Source organism: Microcebus murinus, chromosome 8 (genome assembly GCF_040939455.1).
Source record: "Microcebus murinus isolate Inina chromosome 8, M.murinus_Inina_mat1.0, whole genome shotgun sequence".
NCBI classification, from domain to species: domain Eukaryota; kingdom Metazoa; phylum Chordata; class Mammalia; order Primates; family Cheirogaleidae; genus Microcebus; species Microcebus murinus.
In genome coordinates, this window is record NC_134111.1 from 18,357,164 (window position 1) to 18,378,498 (window position 21,335).

Sequence of the window (21,335 nt, forward strand, 5' to 3'; positions counted from 1 at the left end):
GAACCCCTGGGCCCTGTCATTCCTGGTCCCCTTCCTTGACAACTTAAGCTTCACTCCCCCAGGTAGCTCAGACATCTGGTGGACGGGGAGGGGAAGATTCCCAGCATTGGCCTTTCTAAGATATGGACAATGTCTCTTTCAGACCCCTTCCTATTTGCAGGAGGCACATTGATTAAGACCCCCAGTGGGATGTCCCTCTTTGTTGTGGCCCTGGGGGTCCTACCTTGGACAGAGCAGCTGAGGGCGGTCCATGCCATGGGCCTGGATGCACTTAAGTCAAAGCAGCAGCCAAAAGGCTGGCCTGATGTTTCATTTTCCATTGTTCTCTCTTTTCTAACCCCTTATCTCGATCAGCAAACACCTTAAGAGCAATTTCTACTGATTGAGATATAGGGATACGCAAATCCCCATTCATGTTTTGTAATTTTCTCTGGACATCAGGAGCACTTGGGCCAATGAAAGTCATATTTACCCTTTTAGAATTTGCCAGCACTTCTGGATCCATGTCCATGTACGGTCTGTATGCCTCAAAAATCTGCACTAAGAGTTCGGAGGCGCCCTTGTTAGGCCTCTACCTAATTTCTTGTACCTTATTGAGACTCCTCTGTCTTGGCACTCCCTTGCCGAGGCCAGCCAAGGTGCAATCTCTGTAATGCTCAAGCTTAGTTCTGTCTCCATTGTTAATATTCCCTCCCGGGTCAGAGGTGGGCACTGCAATCTGAGCAGTTGTCCTTACCAGGGTACTGGGACAGTCAGCAGGCGTGCGTGTGGTCTGCTTTTTCCCTGGCCTCATCTAGAACCACTCTCTGTTCCTTGGAGGTCAGTAAAATGTTAAGCAGATTCTGAACTTCTGCCCAAGTGGGGTTGTGGGTTGCAAACATTGAGGAAAGCAAGCTTTCCATTTTCCTCAGTTTGTTGTGCTACATAGGCATGTTATTTTTCCAATTAAACAAGTCAGAGGTGGAGAACATAGAGTGGGCCCAGAGAAGCCCCATGGGCTGACCTATGACGGCATCAATGCCCCCTGTAGATATCTGCTGAAGAGGAGATTGCCCTCCAGGAGCTACTGTGGCACTTGACCAAATTGGGTTCCCTATCCAGTGTGGGAGGGAGAGATCATTCCTGTTGCCCTGGCGCTGGCCCTGTGGAGGTGGGGACCCTGGTTCAGGGGCTTGGGACACACCTCCAGCCCCTCCATAAGGAGGGGGAGGGAGAGCTGATGGCTCATTTACCAGGTTATCACAGTATCATCCTTTTCTTGGAGTTCATACAACATAGGCTTTTTCTCATCGCTAGCCTTTTGAATCATAACCATACATCACTTTTGCACTGGGTTATTTTGCCAAAGTAGCATAAAACACTTCACATAGGGGATCTCATCCCATTTTTCTACTCTGTTACAGAATAACTCTAACTGTAGAATTATATTATAGTTAAGGGAGCCATTTGCTGGCCACAGTTCTTCCAGCCCTATTGAGTATTGTGGCCAAGCTGTGTTACAAAGGAAAACTGTTTTCTAGTGTGTGTGTGTGTGTGTGGGGGGGGGGGGGTTGTTAATTCAAAAAGGTTCCGCTTCATAGGAGGCCTCCCAGCCGGCTCTCCTTGGCATGCGGACACCTGGCTCTCCATACTATTCACTGTCTGCTACAAATCTGTCTCTAGCTCCTGCAAGGGAGTCTCCAGTGATTTGTAGGGATGCCCCTAGACCAGACCCAGATCAAATATCGAATGTATTGAATTCTCTCTGCCTGATAGGAAGCCCAACATGCCAGAGGGGGGCGCTTCATGCCTTCGCGGTCCAGCACTTCCCGCAGAAAAACCCAGGCATCCCAGCGAGAGGCTTTGCCAGGACAGGGAACAAAAAGCGGCTCCGCTGTATGTTGCCGAGGGGGAAGAATTTTAAGGACACACTCAAAAAGACAGCGGACAGAGACCACGGACCCACGCCGGTTTTTCCAGCACTTCCCCTTCAAAAATTCACCTGAGGATCTCACAGGCTGTGGGGAGCTCCTCACTTCGCCCTCCAGGACACGTCTTAGGGAACGAAGCAGACAGGCGGCACGGGGACACAAGAGGGTGCCACAATCAAGTGAATGATTACCACACCCACCAAAAGATTCAGACATAAACAAAGACCCATTGAACATAAACAGAGGAAGCACATCTAACGTAAACAAACAGGACAGATCAAATGGGAAACAAATGGGAAAATAGCTTTGCAAAACAAAGTTCCAACCTGAAAGTTCTCAAGAGTATTCTTCCAGACAGGTCCCCTATTCTCCATCCAAAAGGGTAGAAACTGCTTCAAGAGGAGACTTACCTCTTTTCCTTAAGAGGAAAGATGACCAAGACCCATGAAAGGCCACAAATCCTCCAAAAGAAGCAGACAAATCAGAAGACGGGTGGGGAAAGGGTGTGGGATGCACTTAGAATATTCACCAAAGGTGTTTTTCCAGTCCCTAAAACTGTTTCTTTACCACAAGCCAAGTTTTTATTTTGTTTTATTTATTTATTTATTTATTTTTTGAGACACAATCTGTATCTGTCGCCATGGGTAGAGTGCAGTGGCATCATCATAGCTCACTGCAACCTCACACTTCTGGGCTCAGGCTATCTTCCTGCCTCAGCCTCCCCACACCCCTAAGTCTGCACCACCAGCGAGAGGCTGCAGAGCTGTAGGCTGGAATCCATAAGGGTGATCCTGGATGAGCCCCCCAATTTTTTCCCACCCATCTGGGTCCCTTGCCTGCTGCCCAGATAAAGGGCAATATACTGATACAGTAGGAGGTGCAGCAAAGGAAAAGTTTAATATTGCAAGGCGTTTGGCAGGAGATAGAAATCCATATCCCCAAGAATTTGGAGGCTAAGATTGTTTAAAGGTGGTTTGGTGAACAAAGGTTTAGGGAATTGTGTTTGCTAATTGCCTGGGGATGAACTCATAGTGTTGGGAAGCAGAAATTGTCTTCTTGGCTGAGACATTTCCTGAGTAGGGGGGTCTCAGAACTTGTTGCATCAGTTCCCATGCATGTCCACAGGTCTGGTTGACTTCAGTGGGTCCCTCCTGAATGCAGAGGCTGGAAGACACACCTCAAAGAGCAGTGTTAGGTTTTACAATGGTGATGCTATCTATAGAAGCTGTTGGGAAAATCACAAATCTTGCCCTGGTCAAGGAGGATATGTGTTGCTTGAGTAGTAAGTAGTTACAGCAGTAGGGAAGTTAGGGGACAATGGCTGGTTAACTTTTGGCTATACTTTATAGAAATCAGACTTTTATCACTACTTCTGCCTATGGCCTTACCTTATTTTAATATGGGCAGTTTCACTCCCAGTTTCTACCTGTCTCTGCATTCACAACCTCTTCTCCAAAGAGAAGGTACAATGGCAGCACACCTCTGGACAATAATAATGAAAAAGGTAGTTCCAAACAATTGGTCACATCTTAGATACAATGAACAATGAAAACAACAGAAAGCTCTTAGGATCAGGCTTGCCTGTTGAAAACTTAAGCCTTTTGAAGGTTCTGTTTAGTATTCCAAAATTGTATTCAGTATTCTTATATTTCAATAGAAGAAGGGTAGATTTGCTAACACCAACTTTATATGTCCATTACTGTGATCTGTATACACAGGACAAATGTGTGTTACTCCTGTTCTTTCCCCATAGAGTTTAACAAGCTCGAATGTAAATAGTTAATTGCTCCAAAATCCAATGGAACATCTAGATTTTAAAGAATGTTGAAGATCTCTCCAAAATGAAATAAAAAATTAAGCCCTATATTTTCAAAATTATTATTTCTGGTCATATTGATATGCAAGTAAGTAAAATAAGGGACACATTCATCCCTTAAATTCTTAATCAAATATGAAAAAAGAATGTACAAATTTGAGAGAAAGAAGATAGTCCCACAAAGACTCATTTAATGTTATCTGTTAGCCAAAGTATAATTTGCTTTTACCTCACCTGGACTGCATTTCACATTTATTTCATAAAAACTAAAGCAGAAGTTTGGTTTTGACAAAGCCTGATACAAGTGTTAGATTACACCTAAAGTAAATTTGTACTTGTGCCACCTTGAAATGATGACAGCCACTAAAAAACTCTGTGACTATAGCTTAAACAATGCGAATGAAATTTAGTCAATAAGTGAATTCAGCAGCAATAGGAACCTATCAAAAAGGCTTAGTCCACTAACTTAAAAAGGCTTGTAATCATTCTCACAACTCTCATCCTTGCTCACTTCTGTGAGGTTTACCAACATTCAGAAAATCAAAATGTTTGGAGAATGCCTTCGGCGAGGATAACCATTTAGGTGAAATGAGCAGAGTTCTCCGGAAAAGTTTGTGTCATGACCCATTCTGCCCTTATCAGACCTAGCTTTTGTCCTGCCACCTGGCTTAGGCTTAGCTAGTTACAGAAGTGGTAATGGCCTAATTCACTACAAATAGGTGAAGACCTCAAGTCATATTGCAAGTAAATTACAGGGAAAGCAGCCTGAGGTTTATGGTGTCACCTTGAGTAGCCCAACTTCTTGGAGACTTCTGAGGAGTTTGGGAACCCCTGATAATGAAATGCCAAGGCTCTTACCTCCTCGTGTGAGTTCTTCAGGCTCCTAGAATCTTTAAGGTTAAATTTGCTGCCAAAGCAAACAGGCTCTGGCAGCTCTTTTAACTTACCTTCTGGCTTTCCTTTTGTGTGTGTGTGTGTGTGTGTGTGTGTGTCTATAATTATTTTTTTTTTTTTAGAGAAAGATTGTTGTTTTATTGCCCAGGCTGATCTTGAACTCCTGGGCTCAAGTGATCCTCCCCCCTCGGACTCCAAAAGTGCTGGCATTATAGACGTGAGCCACCGCACCCAGCCCTACCTTCTTGCCTTCCTCTGGTCCCCTTTACAAGAATTAAGTAAGCATTTTTACTCACCAAGGAAGAAAATATAAGTTGCTTTCACAATTTATTTTAACTAATAACATTAAAATTGACAGAACAGGCCAAAAATGAAAGGAAATATCATATAAAGTGATAGAGATTGTAGTTCCTAGACAATCAAAACTGTAAACACTGGATTAAGATTTTTTTTGTTATTATTTAAGAAAATTCTTTTCTCATACATATGGGTAATCATGCCTGAAGCTTGAGGAAGCTAATATGTAACTAAAACTTTTGGTTAGTGGCACTGCAGGATCTGGTTAAATTGGGTTAGATTGAATTTCCAGTAGGAAAACCAAGGTCCCTTAGCCATCATTCCCCACAGTTAAGCAATAAGGGAGCATCTGCAGTGGAACTGGGAAGAAAGTCTTGATGTGTGTTCAGTGACCTCTCTTCAAGAAGGAGTGCTGCAGGAGCTGAAGGGCAGAAGGTCGCTCATGCTGGTCCCTAAGAAGAGAAAAACACATTAGAAGCAGCACCCAGTAATGACTTGTCAGCCAGATCTGCTTCACTCAAATGCAAACTTAAGGATAGAAATACAACAAATAAAATGGAGGTAACATTAATACCTAAGTCTGAAGAATAATATATTCACAGCCTTTTTTTTTTTTTTTTTTTTGAGACAAGGTCTTGCTCTGTCTGTTGGGCTAGAGTGCAGTGGTGTCATCATAGCTCACTGCAGCCTCAACTCCTGGGCTCAAGTGATCCTCCTGCCTCAGCCTCCCAAATAGCTGGTACTACAGGAACACACCACCATGCCCCGCTAATTTTTTTCTATTTTTAGTAGCAAGAGGGTCTGGGTCTTGCTCAGCCTGGTCTCAAACTCCTGGGCTCAAGTGATCCTCCCATCTCGGCCTCCCAAAGTGCTAGGATTACGGTGTGAGCCACTGCACCCAGCCTACACAGATTTTAAACACTGGCATGGTAATTTAAAAAAAAAAATGGTGGTTTTTTTTTTACACCACCATTGTGGTTTAAAAATAGGTCCTACTTTTCCACTGTTTTCAATTTATTTGGAGCATAATTTATACACAGTAAAAGTCAGACTTTTAGGTATACAGTTTACTGCACTTTTAATTAGCATTAAATTTACTTTTAAAATTTAGAGGCATTAGAATCGAGAATTGCAAAGACTTTAAAAAGGAGACATTTAAATGTGCTTTGGTGATTAATTGAAATAATCTCATTTTGGGCACTCTTGGATGAACAGGAAATAAAGGGAGACCATTACTCAGTATGGTTTTGTTTTTTTTCTTAAAGAAAGTAAAAAGCTTTTTGAGATTTATCAATGATAAAATGAGATGAATCAATGAGCTAATGAAACAGTCAATAGTTAGCTGCAATGGCCTGTTACAAAGGCATTCTTTTGGTTAAATTGGCTATCATTGGATAATATTTTAGATGAATAAATGTAAGGCTTTAACGAACAAATTAATTTACCCAAGCAGCACATTGTACAACCACCCTTTTATTGATATATAATATATGTACATTTTTATGAGATATATGTATTTTGTCACATGCATAGAATGTGTAATGCTCAAGTCAGGGTATTTAGGGAATCCATTACCTCGAGTATTTATCATTTCTACATGTGGGAAGCATTTCAAGTCCTCTCTTCCAGCATTTTGAAATGTAGAATACGTTGTTGTTAATTATAGTCACCCTACTATGTTATTGAATATTCACCCTACTATGTTATTGAATATTAGAACTTTATCCTTCTATGCAACTCTATCTTTGTGCACATTAATCAATCTCTCTTTACCTGCCCAGCCCCACCCACACACACCCTTCCCAGCCTCCGGTAACTTTCATTCTACTCTCTACCTCCATGAGATCAACTTTAAGTTCTCATATGTGAGTGAAAACTTGCAAAATATGTCTTTCTATGCCTGGACACTTAAGCCGATTCCATATCTTTGCAATTGTGAATAGTGCTGCAGTGAGCATGAGAGTGCGGGTATGGCTTTGAAATACTGATTTCCTTTCCTTTGGATAAATACCCAGTGGTGGAATTGCTGAATCGTATATGGTAGTTTTATTTTTAGTTTTTTGAGAACTCTCCATACTGTTTTTCGCAATACCTGTACTAAATTACATTTCCATCAACCGTGTAAAAGTGTTCCCTTTTCTTCACTAGAATCTGTTTTTTGGGGTGGTTTTGATAATAGTCATTCTAACTGGGGTAAGATGATATCTCATTGTGGTTTTGATTTGCATTTTCCTTATGATTAGTGATGTTGAGCTTTTTCATGTACCTGCCGGCCATTTGTAGACAGGGTCTTGGTCTGTCAGCCAGGCTAGAGTGCAGTGGCATCATCATAGCTCATTGCAACCTCAAACTCCTCAAGTGATCCTCCCATGTAGCTAGAACTACAGATGCACACCACCACTCCTGGCTAACTTTTAAATTTTTTTGTAGGGACAGGGTCTCACTGTGTTGCCCAGGCTGGTCTTGAATTCCTGGGCTCAGGCAATCCTTCCACTTCGGCCTCTCAAAGTGCTAGGATTATAAGTGTGAGCCACTGCACCCAGCCTAAAGTCTTAATCACAAGATTTAGCTCAAAAAAAGAAAAGTCCCTTTACAGATTCTGCTCACATTATTTCTGTTCTGGATTTGCCCCAGTTCAAAAGGATTACTCTTGCCAAAGCCAAATAGAAGATCCCAGACTGCCCTCAGAGCGTGTGCCTGGCAGCCTTGCTGCTGGTGGGAGTGGGGTCGCTGTCTGTGGTGGCTGCCCCAGGTGGGCAGTTCTCAGGCTCTGGGGAGCACACGTGGCCTGGGGCGGCCCCTCCGGTGCACCGCACTGCCCTTTCCCCACGGTGCAGGACACTGTGTGAGCTCAGGGCTGGGACACTGCTGCTCCACTGGGTACAATTGGCGTCGTGCTGCCGCAGCCCTCTGAGTGGACACAGGGAGGTGTGGGTGGGGCTTCAGGGATGCGGGGGCGAAGGGCTGTTGGGCAGGATGCAGTCTAGGGGGGCTGGGCTCTCAAAATGGCACTGTGCTGCAGCTGCTTAGGACTCAGGGTGTGTGTGGGGGCCCGGTGTGAGCCCCCTCTCTGGAGCCAAGCTGTCAGGCCGTCTCCAGGCGCTGGTCTCAGGGCCCCAGGGGCTAGGACTGCAGGAGTCCAGGTGTGAATGTGGAAGTTGGGGGTCTCTCACTTACCCTTTCCCCTCCCTGGGGACCCTTTTCAGGCTCCTAGCCAATCCCCACTAAGTTGGCGGCCTCCATGCTCGCTCCTGCCTCAGGTGTCTCCTCTCTGGTGCATTCCAGCGTTCTCTCTGCGATGCTGTATTTGAAGTACGATTATCTACTTGCTATTTTGGTTCTTCCTTGTGGAGGAGGTGAGTGTCAGATGCCTCCATCGGCCCTCTTAAAGCCCCTCCTCTTTTGATAAAATGACCACCAGGTCATTTTCCAGGTGTAAATGGAAATAAAAATAAAATACTTTGAAAAGTATTTCAATTTTATGTGTTATTTCAAGATGAAAACCTCACACCATCTGGAGGCTCTTTCTCCTGCCTTCAAAATATGCGGAAATCTCTTCCTTTTGCAAATCATCTCCTTGACCTGGCTGTCATTTCTAGCTGCCATCCTGTTTCTTTCATTCCTGCCAAATGTCTCTAACATGGCCACGCCCGGTGACTTCTTCCCGATGTCTCCTAAATTCTTAATCATTTGGCCCACTCCTCTGTAGAAATCGCCCTCTTGAAATTAACCACATGTAACGAGCTCATCCTTCTTGTCATCTCTGCAGCATTTGAACTATTCACTACTCCCTCCTGCCTGCAACTCCCTGCCTATTTATGGGGAATTCTGCTCTCTTGGTTCTTGTCTCACCTGGAGCAACTGCCCTCCCTCTCTTCTTTCCTCCCTCCCTGCTTTTCTCCAATATGTGCTAGATTTGATGCCGTGCATGATCTGTTATCTGCCCCCGTGAGCATTTTCAAAAACATTTTCCTCGGCACTGTAATTTTTTCATAACTATAGCTATCAACCTTATAATGGTTTTTAAATATGTGCCTCCAATCTTAATCCCTTTTCTGAGTTCTGATTCCATAGCTTCAAATGTCTCCTTAGATGAAAGGGGTGGGGGTGGGGGTCTTTTTTAAACTTCTTCCCCAGTTTCTTTCTCACCATTTTCTATTACTTCTTCCACTATCGGACTCAAAACCATGAAACCCCACCATCCTTCTCCATTACCAAGGCCTGATTCACCTTCCTCTGAAATTGTCTAGAATCCTCTTTACTGCGTCTGCCACCATCCGAGTCAAACAAAGCTCCGGGTTCCTGCATGGCAGTCTAGTCCCGCAGCATCCATTGCAGGCCTTCAGTGCACTGCCACTGCGTCTGACCGCCTTCCAGAAGACCTCTCCTCCGGCATTCTCTACCCCAAATCCTTCGCAGCCCCCTGCGCCTGCTACACAGCTGAACACCTTGGCCTGACTTCCCAGGGCTTAGGCTGCTCACAGCAAAAGCCACACTCATGCCATTTCTCACTGCCTCCCCAAGCTCATTCGAGTCTATTTAGACCTTGCTTCTGGCCTATGCCTGATCACTCCTGTTTCTACATCTTTAAGAGTGCCTCATCCTTTAATTTCTGGTTATCCACACCTCCAAGGAGAATTGCTATTGATATCAGGTGAGATGCTAGAGTCCTTAGGGTCTTTGCTATAGAATTTCAGGAGGTAATTATATGTTTTTACATGACACTAATTAGGTAAGGTGTGTTAGTGTTCTCCCTAATCATTATTAACTATGAAGTCCTAATTGTGTGCCCCATACTCTGCTAAGCAATTTACATACACCATTTCACTTACCCTTCACAACAACCCTGTTAATTTATAATTAGTGGTGCAGGTTGTGTCTTGCTCAGTTTATGACGCAAAGGTTCAAAAGGAGGGCCATATTCGCCCTTTCTCTTTAAAGCTCTTTGTGTGTGTGTAATGCCGACTTGAAAGAAAACAAGAATAGCAAGTGGTTTCTAGCTGTGAGTCAATAATAGGTATATATTAAAATCAGAACAAAGCAACTATAGTAGTTGTAGGTGCTAAAACCAATCTCTAAAACTAGTCCACATGATATTTGATATTCCAACACCTTTGTGTTCCTTTTGTGGGCTTGGATTTTTTTGGAGGAGGGGGGCATCTCTGTGTCTAGGGCTCTGTCCACAAAGTCCACGCTGGGACACCTAAAGGTGTCTCTGCATCTACCAGTGCCCAGAATCGTACCGCTGGGGTATGTGTTCCTGCCCTGGCCTGTGCAATCATCCTGAGACCAGCCAGGACAGGCCGATTGATACACATGTGCTAGGGGAAGGAGACAGAGAGGCTAAAAGAGAAAGGCACATTTACTGGCACACAGGGAGACCTGTGGATTCTGAGATTTATCCAGAAAGGCAAAAATGAACCCCCTACAGTTGTGGGTTGCCACTCGGGCTCGCTAAAAGGTGGGGCACTAGAGTTTTTCATCTCGGGATGAGAAAGCATGCTTCCTCGAAAGACAGGAAATTGAGTTCAAGTCTCAGGACTGACTTGTCCTCCGACTAAGTGTTCAGCCTGTTGGGGCTCAGAAAGCAGCAGCCCAAAGAAGGCCTCAGAAGGCAAAGTTTTTCTCTGATCACCTGCTGTCCTCCTGCCTCTCAGTCCCATTCTCCCCTGAGGCTAACCATGGAAACTAGAGTCTATGACCCAAGGCAGGTCATAAAAACCAGAACCCTCTTTCCTGAAAGCCAGCCATAAAACCCAAAATTATTGTATATAAAAACTGGCCATAGGCCAGGCGCGGTGGCTCACGCCTGTAATCCTAGCTCTCTGGGAGGCCGAGGCGGGCGGATTGCTGGAGGTCGGGAGTTCAAAACCAGCCTGAGCAAGAGCGAGACCCCGTCTCTACTATAAATAGAAAGAAACTAATTGGCCAACTAATATATATAGAAAAAATTAGCCGGGCATTGTGGCGCATGCCTGTAGTCCCAGCTACTTGGGAGGCTGAGACAGAAGGGTCGCTTGAGCCCAGGAGTCTGAGGTTGCTGTGAGCTAGGCTGACGCCACGGCACTCACTCTAGCCTGAGCAACAAAGTGAGACTCTGTCTCAAAAAAAAAAAAAAAAAAAAAAAACTGGCCATAAAGAAATTATCCAGCCTCGCTTGTTTGACTGTAGGTCTTAAGACCCCCATTCTAAAGCGGGCCCTGCCCCACGCCCAGAAGGAAGGAATGCTGCTCAGAGAGGCCAAGAAGAATCTAGACAGACAGACCTTGCTGGGTTTCCCTACTCAGCGTTAGATCATACCCTTTGTGTTCAATCATATTTCTGCATGGCTGTCTATACCTTATTGAATCTAAGCATAAAAATGGACAAGTTCCCCTGGACCTTTGGGTCTTCATTCTGAAGGCTCCTGTGTATGCATGTTAAATACATTTGTGTCTTTTCTCCTATTAATCTACCTTATATCAGTAATTTTTCAGCAAACCGTTAGGGGCCAGGGGCCTTGGTCTCTGCGAGCCTCATTGGGCGGTACGTTTTGGGCTGCTGTGCATGATCCTAGAGTGGGCTCCAGCAGCCCAGCCCCACTCTCTAGCCCTCCCACCGCACACACGTGTACACACACAGTTTAACCAGAGCCATCTCTCTGCTTTTATATGTTTTATTCTTTGAATTAAGATTTTTATGAGCAGAGGATACCTAGCTGAAAATTTGAAAACCATGGCACTAGTTAATATCTATGGTCCCTTACGATGCTAACATTTTACACGGAATTTAAATTTCTATACATGAGACAGGGTAAGGAAGGGGAAAACAGGCAGGCAGTTTTCTAGGGCTTTTCTGCTTCCTCTACCACTGCTCCACTTGGTGCTTGAAGTCTCCAATTAGGGATTTGTTCTTTAGCTCAAAATTTCCCTTCACTTTAAATGGAAGGTGACATTATTTCACCACAGCCAGTTTCTAGGAAGATGCCCCATTGGTAAATAAGTAGATCTTTAGCAAATCTTGCTAACCCCTGTTGATTTGGGGAAGTACTGTCAGGACTTGATAAGACATTTAACTGTGGCACTTTCTATCTGAAGCATTGCCCCTACACCCTGCCTCGAAAATGGACACAATCGTCCAATATGGCCAATCCCGATTACTTCCAGCACAGAATCAGTCCCTACTTGATTTCATAACCAAAAACAGAGCTTTTAATGGGCCGTAAATTGCAGGGGAAATGTCAGCTGCTTGGAATCTCTGGGCATTTATCCTCCCCCTACTGCTTTCAGTTTCTTACCTGGTTAGGCACACGCGCACGAAGTCTGCTGCGTCTTCCGAGAAGCGGTCTGGCAAAGGAGGCATCAGCCCTCGGTGCGCTCCGATGTAAAACATGGCCGCCATCCTGCCCATGGAAGCCAGGGGAGGCTTGCCCGTGGCCATCTCAAACACAGTGCAGCCAATGCTCCAGATATCCGACTTCCTCCCATAGCCAGACTCGTTGATGACTTCTGGGGCCATCCAATATGGAGTCCCATGCATGGACTTGAGCATGTCACTATGGGTGCCATTTAATCCCGCCCAGGCCAAACGCTTGGCACAGCCAAAATCAATCAGCTTTATTATTCCAGTTGGCATGAGCATAACGTTATTTCCTTTGATATCTCGATGCACCACACAGTTCTCATGGAGATAAGCAACACCTTGCAGAATTTGTTCCGTATATTTACAGAACACCATCTCAGGCAATGGCCCAAAACGATTTATAATACTAGAGATGGAGCCGCCAGGAACAAATTCCATGAAAATGCTCACAGTATTCTCTTCCAGGCATGTTCCCAAATAGGCCACAATGTTGACATGTTTCAGGGCTTTGAGTAAATCTACTTCTTCCTGTAGTTTCTGGTATTCTTTTTCAGTAGCTAATTTATCAGAGGTGTCCAAAGCTACCTGTTTTACAGCTATTAGCTGCCCTTGGCTAGTGAGACCACAGTATACCTAGAAGCAAACCAGTATCTTATTATTTAAGTGTAAATGGCATAACTTGTTCACAAAATGCCTCATGTCACACTTGACTTTCCCTTCTCTTCCCAAACCCTTGTCTTTCTCTACATTGATACCTCCCCACCTAAATGCAAAGTAGTTAAGCAAATTCAGTGTTTCAGTGGAGACAAGATGAGGATGAGCAACATGGTGAATGGATATCATATTGGTTTGAAGTCAAGTGGCTTGGGTTGGCTAGAATCCTGGCTTCACCTGTCCCCAGCTGTATAACTTGGAGTAAGTTGTGTAAACTTTTTGACTTCAGTTTTTCTCATCTATAAAACTGAGGTACCAATACTTGCCTCACAGATTTCCATGATGACTACATGAGATGGTGGTTTGGGAACGCTCCTCACAGAATAAATGAAATAGGGCTAGTCCAACTCTCAAGCTCTCTGGAGAGAGAGTAGGCAGGTCCTAGCAGTCACCCTCATGATGTGATCTCAGTGGTTTTGTGTCTTCCCACCTTCTCACTGAATCCTGAAATGTCCCCAACTAAAGACAGCACAGATCTTATTTGAGGGCATGTTTTCTTTACCCATCTCTGTGAATAACTATCTAAAGTGCTAAGACTGCTGGGTGTGGTGGCTCACACTTATAATCCTAGCACTCTGGAAGGCTGAGGTGGGAGGATCACTTAAGCTCAGGAGTTTAAGACCAGCCTGAGCAAGAGCGAGACCCCGATGCTACAAAAAATAGAAAAATTAGCTGAGCATGTTGGCATACAGTGGTGCACACCTGTAATCCCAGCTACTTGGGAGGCTGAGGCAGGAGGATTGGATGAGCCCAGGAGTTTGAGGTTGCAGTGAGCTATGATGATGCCATTGCAATCTAGCCAGGGTGACAGAGCGAGACTCTGTCTAGAAAGAAAGAAAGAAAGAAAGAAAGAAAGAAAGAAAGAAAGAAAGAAAGAAAGAAAGAAAGAAAGAAAGAAAGAAAGAGAAAGAAAGAAAGGAAGGAAGGAAAGAAGAAAAGAAAAGGAAATAATGCTAGTGCGTAATTTTTAACTTAAAAAAATTTTTTAATGTTTTTATAGAGTTAGGGTCTTGCTATGTTGCCCAGGCTTGTCTCAAGTGATCCTCCCACCTTAGTGGCCCAAAGTTCTGGGCTCACAGGCATGAGCCATTGCACCTGGCTGAAAGTGCTAGGACTTTGTATGGTCTTTTTTTATATACATGATATTTGTACATATTTATGGGGTACATGTGATATTTTGATACATGTATAGAATGTGTAATGATCAAGTCAGGTTATTTAGGATATCTACCAGCTTACATATTTATCATTTTCTTTGTGTTGGAAACATTTCAAATCTTTTCTTCCAGCTCTTTTAAAATATACAACATATTATTCTTATAGTTGCCCAACTGTGCTATTGAACACTAGAACTTATTCCTTCTATCTAACTATATGCTTGTACCCATTAACCTGCCTCTCTCTTCATCGCCCCAACCCCTGCACACTGATAGTTATGCAATTCACAAAACAGAGGGAACATCTTTTGTTTTTACAATCCAGTAATGATACTCCCAACTTCCAGTAACATATTGAGTTGTTAAAAGAAGAGATTCCTTTCCCACTGAACTTGAACCTGGAAAAATGAGAGACTAGAAATGCAATGGCCATTGTACCACCCCATGGAGCCTTAGAAGGAAAGCCAGACAGAGAGATAGAGAGACCAGGTCCTGATGTCTGACCCCTGAAACCACCTGAGCCCGGACCCAGACCTATTCCAGACCTTTCAGTAGCATAAAGCCATGAACGTCCTTTCCCTCACGCCAGTTTGGGCTGGGTTTTCTGTTACATTCAACTGAAAAGTTGCTAAGCAAAACAGAGCTTTCGAGGAGTGGGGCAAGGGGTCGAGAGGGGGTGGGGAGTTCTGATTTCAAGTTTGCATTTTAACTTACTGTGCCGTAGGCTCCCTTCCCAAGGATCTCGCCCTTGGTCCACAGGATGGGTTCTTCATACTTTACACTATTTTCAGAAAATGTCTTCTTTTCCTGTGAGTTGAGAAATTTCTCCTCCCTGTCATATATCCTGAACCCATTACTATGCCTCTGGAAGATGAGACAAAAAGAAAGATCACTATTAAACTCTGAGTTGTTAAGATGGCGAGAAGGGGTGGAGAGTAGAGTCTTCCTTTCAAATGTGCCTGTCCATGGCCATTCTTACTGTTTGTGGGTAACTTCCGGAGACATGTATTTCCCCAAAATGACCAAGTAGTATATCTTAGTTGTATACTTCAGCCTTGTTGATTGTACAGATTTAAAGTTACGTTTTACTTTGTATGTTTTATTAGGGGCGGTCTTAGACCTATTTATCTCTGGGCCCACATGGGCCTGCAGGTTGCCAATCAAAGTCTTTTAAGAATGACCTTTCCCTTGACTGGGCGTGGTGGCTCACACCTGTAATCCTAGTACTCTGGGAGGCTGAGGTGGGTGGATCGTTTGAGTTCAGTAGTTCGAGACCAGCCTGAGCAAGAGCAAGACTCCATCTCTACTAAAATAGAAAAAAATCAGTGGGCCAACTAAAAATATATAGAAAAATTTAGCCGGGCATGGTGGTATATGCCTGTAGTCCCAGCTACTCAGGAGACTGAGCCAGAAGGATTGCTTGAGCCTAGGAGTTTGAGGTCGCTGTGAGCTAGGCTGATGCCATGGTACTCTAGCCCAGGTAATAGAGTGAGACTCTGCCTCAAAAAAAAAAGAAAAAAAGGAATGACCATTCCCAAGGTCTCTATCATGAGAGAATATGTTAGTGTCTCCTCAGGCCCCTACCCTGACCTTTCTCTTCAAAATTCCCATTATCCTGGTCACCTTGCTCCTAAACACATAGAGAAGTTCAGAATGAGAAACATATCCATAGTGGACACATGTACACAGAGACACATACTCATATACAGGCTATTTATACATGCATTCACACACATGTACATACACATAAATGTAAATGATATGTGACCCATAAACACACATGCACACATGTACATCACAAATACACATGCATAGATATACCAAGAGATAATATACAAACTCACAATGACTAGACCATATATAAACATAGAACTCTGTCTGATCTATAATCTGCAGCAACCAGCCCAGGAAATCAACCCATTATCTACTGCATCCAGACCAGGAAGCCAGTTTACCATCTTCAAGCCAGACATATAGAAAGTCAGACTAGTTAGTATCTCTAGCAAACAATAACCCATGGAACAACCAGCCCCAAACAGCAGGTTTGACCACCAACTGGCAGTTTCTCTGTTTTTTGTCCCTACTTCTAATGTAGTTCCAATTAGAGAAAGCCAAACGTGTACCCCTTACCAATCCGTGAGGATACCCCACTTCGATTTAGCCACCTAGAGCTTCCCCACGCCAACAGCCTCCAGTCAGGGCACCCAAAAGCCTTTCCTTTTGTCCACCATGAAGCTTTACTGCTCCTCTGCCTGCCTTTGAGTCTCTGCCAAAATGCACGTGGTGGTGGCTGACTGCCTTGCAAACGGAATAAGCAGCCTTTGTCTGTGTTTCATTTCCCATGCGTACATACATACATAAGCATATATGTCTCCACTTATATACATAGATATGCAAACAAATATACACATTTACACACAACACACATCACAAATACGCATGCAGACATTCTCTTTCTCCCTGTCTCACTCTCTCTCACACACACCCCCACCTCTACACACCCATCGCAAACAATTGTGACGGTCAAGGCCATCCGCAATGGACTGAGGGCCCACGGTCCTGAGGATCCTTGCTGCTCAGAGAAGAATCTGCAGAGCAGCTGCACCGGCATCGCCTGGACACTTGTCAGACCTGCAGGACCTCCGGCCCCAGACACGCTGGATGCCCGAGAGTCGTGTTCACAGTGAACTGTGGGAGGCACTGCCTTAGAGGCAGGGAACAAGTGTCCCTTTGCAGAACTTAGACCACTTTTTCCAATTGGTTGATCAAGATCCCAAATGCTTCATGTTGATCTCCTCCACTAGTAATCTTAAAAATGAATAATGATGGTGATGCAGAGGCATGGTGAAGGCCCTCCAGGAACAAGAGAGCCTGCAGGGTCACCTTCCTCGCAGTGCCCATGTGCCTCCAAAAGGCCATTTGGGTTCTTCCTACTCATCCACTTGTTTCTATCCAAACTGAAATTTAAGGATTGCTTGGAAAAGCAAAGGTCACAAAAGGGCAGTTTTTGACTCTACGCTCGCAGGGTGGAGTGAAGGGCTGATTATATTTACTGACTTGTGAACTCTTCTTCAGATTGAAATGGCAGAGTGCGAGGCCCACCTCCGATGCACAGGCGTGCACACACAGCGCCCCATTTCCAATCCAGCGTCTCCAAATCACTATCCACCCCCCCAGCGGAGACTCAGTTCAGCCTGAGGGAGAAGCTGGCCTTTTAGGACAAGATATATTCCCACTGGCTAGTGATTAAGGGTGTGGGGCTGGAGTCAGAATGCCTGACCACACCACTCACTAGCTGGATGATTTTCTGAGCCTCAGTTTCCTCATCTACAAAATGGGGACACATTAGTACCTATAGTACTTACAGAGCTATTATGAAGCATAAAAGGAGAGAACACAATGTGTCCCACTTATATGTGGTAAGTTCTCAATAAACCTAGCTCTGGTATAATTGGTATAATTATTTATCTGATGTGTTCTTCTGATCAACTATTTAAAGCAATTATTCCTGATCCTGATATAGTGTGGACATAGGGTGATATAATCTGAGTTAGTGTTCAATAAATAACATTTCGGCTTACCTACTGTTTCTTTTAAAATTTGAGTAGGAGGCTCATGTACTTCAGTGAAAATTAAAACAAACAAAACCCAACCATCTGTTGATATTCTGCTTCCTCACCCCCCTTCCACTCCCCTGCCAAGCAAAAAAAATTTTCCAGCATTTTTGGTTATGCTTCCTTAAGAGCAATGGCTGAATCTTTTATACCACTATGTTCCTACATCTGAGAGCAAGTGCTCAGGTGCAGGGACTCGTTGGGAAAGGCACCTTTCATGTCTTCATATGAATGGAATGGTGAGCTCCTTTAGGAGCCGTGTTCACTTCTTTCTGAGATACACACCACCTAGAGCAAAATGCTTTGCCTATGATTATCTCTCTGCTGATAGCTGAAGATTATCTGCTATTGATTGAATATGTCATCAATGAATAAAATACTGACCTATTTAAATAATTTTGCTATATTAATGTATCCAAAGCGATTTCATTGCAGTGCCAAGCTAGCTAAATTCCGGAAGTAAGGCAGCATAATGAAAACATCTTAGCCTGGGAGCCAAGGGACCTGGAATTCCAACCTTGTGATCAAACAATGAGACCTTTAAGAAGCTATAATATTTAATTGCTTAAGGTTTATAATTCCTCATTTGCAAATGAGGGATTTGGGCCAAGCTCAGTGGTTCACGCCTGTAATCCCAGTACTTTGGGAGGCAGAAGCAAGAGGATCGCTTGAGGCTAGGAGTTGAAGACTAACTAGCCCGGGCAACATAGTGAGATCCTGTCTCTAAAAAAAAAAAAAAAAAATTAGCTGGGCATAGTAGCCCATGCCTATCGTCCCAACTACCTAGAAGGCTGAGGCAGGAGGATTGCTTGAGCCCAGAAGTTCAAGGTTACAGTGAGCTAGGATCATGCCACTGCACTCCAGCCTGGGTGACAGAGAGAGACTCTCTTTCTCTCTAAAACAAGACAAGAAAAGAAAAGAAAGAAAAAAGAAAACAAAGAAAAAAAGAAAATATTTGAACCAGATTGTCTCTGAGGGCCTTCCCCTCCCAATAAATCAATCTCTGATTCTAATTATACCAACCTGTATTTTGACATTTGTTGTCTCTCTGCCCAATTCTTTTGTGGTATTTCCTTTCCTACTAAGAACAAGATTTAGGTTTTCAGGATCTGTTTCATTTGCCATTATTTGGCAAGAGTTGTTGTCTTTCTCATCAAGAGCTAATAATTCTGCAGCTAGACAACCTAATAGTTCGTCTGTCAATTCTTCATTCTTCAAGGACTCCAGGATTTCTTGGGAAATCAAATTTGCATAATTTAAAGTTTTCCCAAACGTTTCATATGCGGTTGATTTATTTTCCAAACTGTCATGATCCAAAGAATCTCCCCAATGTTGATATGTCTGGGAAGATGCACTTTCTCGTTTCTCTTGGAAAGAGAAACTCATAAGTGTTTTAGACTCATCTGAAACGGTATCAAACTCTAGATCATTAGGTAAAATTTGACAGTCATTTATTTTGCCTAAAGATATTGTATTCTGCTTTTCTTGCAGTATGTTCTTATAAGAACTCCTCTCACTGGGCACTGCCCAGCTGTTTTCTGAAGGGACAAATGGGGTCTGGGGATGTAGCTCTTCAAGTTCTTGCAGATCTCTGAGGCTCGTGGTGAGTATTTGTTGGTTAGAAAGGTCTCCTTCATCAGTAGACTCTTCCATAGAAACTTCTTCAACAATGGATAAGTCTGAGACTGGGAAGAATTTGTTCTGTCCAGTGGACTGTTCAGGAATCTGAGCCAAGTTCATGGGGTGAACTTCATCTTTGGAAGACAGAAAGTCATTTCCTGAAGATTTTATCTGCCAGTCTGGTTCTGAAATATCATCACCATTTTCGATGTCATGTAGGTTGCTACCTACAGCCTTGCAGCCCTTTTCTTTAGAAAGTAAGGCTTTGTGCTCTTGCTTAATGCCAAGTGAAGACTTTGGGTTTTTGACATGTGGTCTTTTCTGAGGACGTCTTGTTCTGCTATTGCTGCTCCGCTCACCGTGTGAAGATCGACATTTATTGGTGATACATCTGCCCGATGGGGCTGAGCATATCTCTCGGTAATACTTGTTTTCATGCTGTTCAGCTTCCCGTATGTGACAATAAACAGGGGTCCCAAACATCTCATAGATTCCAGGTCCATTAGCAGTTGAATTGATTTCTTTGAACATGTCACTATACTTAAGATCTAGGTAATTCAGTCTCGGCTCTGCTGGTTGAACAGAGAGATGAACATATGACTTTTTTGTTCCTGGATTTTTACAGATGCAAGGAAATAACTGCTTTTTAGGTTTCTGAGTCCGGTAAGCTGATTGCTTCTTTTCTATCTGTGGGATTCTTCTTTGAAACCTGGGTGATTGTTGAGGCCTGGGCTCACCAAGCCCCAAAGCAGGGAAAATTTGAGTTTTTATGCTGGCTTTATGCATGGGAGGCTTAACGGAACCTTCAGTAGAAATCACGACATTCTGAGGTGTCTTGTTACTTGTCTTGGTCTTTGAATCCAACTTATTTCTATGGGCATTCACCTTAGGCTTGTCCTGTTCTTGGTGCACAAGTATGTTGACACTAGAGCTGTTATGCACCGTTCCCTTTCTCTTTCGGAGGCTTGGTTTGGCTATAGCTGGTTCCTTGGGGGTTCCATCTGCAGGGAAAGTAACGTGGATAAGAGACATCAGCCCATTCATTTCTGGTTTGGCCGCTTCTGCTATTGATATTTTTATGTTTGTCTCCACGGTGCTCTGACCTTCTGGGAGCTTTTCAGTGGGGTCGTGAAAGACTACATCGGACAAGCTTTTAAGAACAATAAATTCTTCTAAAATATTGTTTGGTTCAATTGCGTCCCCCTTGCGTAATGAAGTGCTTTTTGAATCAGCTTTATTATTTCTCATGTCTTCATCCTGGCTTGGAGTTATTTCTGAATACTGGGCTTCTTGGAGCTTGCTTGGAAAGGTACATACAATTTCTGGATCTTGTTCATGGTTTCTGGCTACTGAACTCTCTTTCTCTCTTGGTGAAAGATATTGAGAGTTCTCTTCTGCTGCTTTTCTCATTTTACTACCATGGCCGTCAATATCCTCTTCCCCATCTGCAGGAATCGTGCCATCCTTAAAATTCTTAAAAGACACCAAAGATTGCCCCTTTTCAAAGGGAGAGATTTCAGTCTTCTCATGTTCTTCTATTCCCTTGGAATTCCAGTTCTCCTCCATCTGCAGGGGGAGTCTGTGATGGTTAGCCTTCTGGAAAGAGCACATGTTTCTTGACCAAATGGAGCTATCAGAAGACCTGAGATTCGGATCTATCAGCACCTTGAAGGGGGCCTCCTGCCGCCTATTTGATGGACTAAACTGATCCGATTGACTGACAGGTTCTGAGAGCTTAGGCCTGAAGGATGTGAGGCTTGAAATATTTCCTTCTCTCTCTTTTGGAACCTTGTGATTTGGGGGGATGGTGAGGAAACCAGATCGCATGGGCAACAGTGACAATGGTGGCAGAGGGAACTAAAAGGAAAAAGAGAAAAAGCTATGAATGCAGAAACATATAAATATGTTAACTGGTTTAAAATAATCTGAAGAGATTCTAATCCAGATTACTTTCCCTGCAGATTCTAATTCT

The 21,335-nt window shown here is 43.7% G+C and overlaps 1 protein-coding gene across 1 annotated transcript in view; it reads right to left on the minus strand.

Annotated features, from left to right (window-relative positions):
- Positions 1–4,934: 4,934 nt before the first annotated feature.
- Positions 4,935–21,335, minus strand: part of MAP3K19 (mitogen-activated protein kinase kinase kinase 19) — a 50,250-nt gene continuing 33,849 nt past the window's right edge. Inside the window, exons 10-13 of the mRNA XM_076005485.1 lie at positions 18,767–21,220; positions 14,844–14,993; positions 12,194–12,891; positions 4,935–5,369 (exon numbers count right to left, since the gene is read on the minus strand). Coding sequence (XP_075861600.1) covers positions 5,303–5,369; positions 12,194–12,891; positions 14,844–14,993; positions 18,767–21,220 — 3,369 coding nt within the window. The 3' untranslated portion in view covers positions 4,935–5,302. The remainder of the gene's footprint in view (positions 5,370–12,193; positions 12,892–14,843; positions 14,994–18,766; positions 21,221–21,335) is intronic.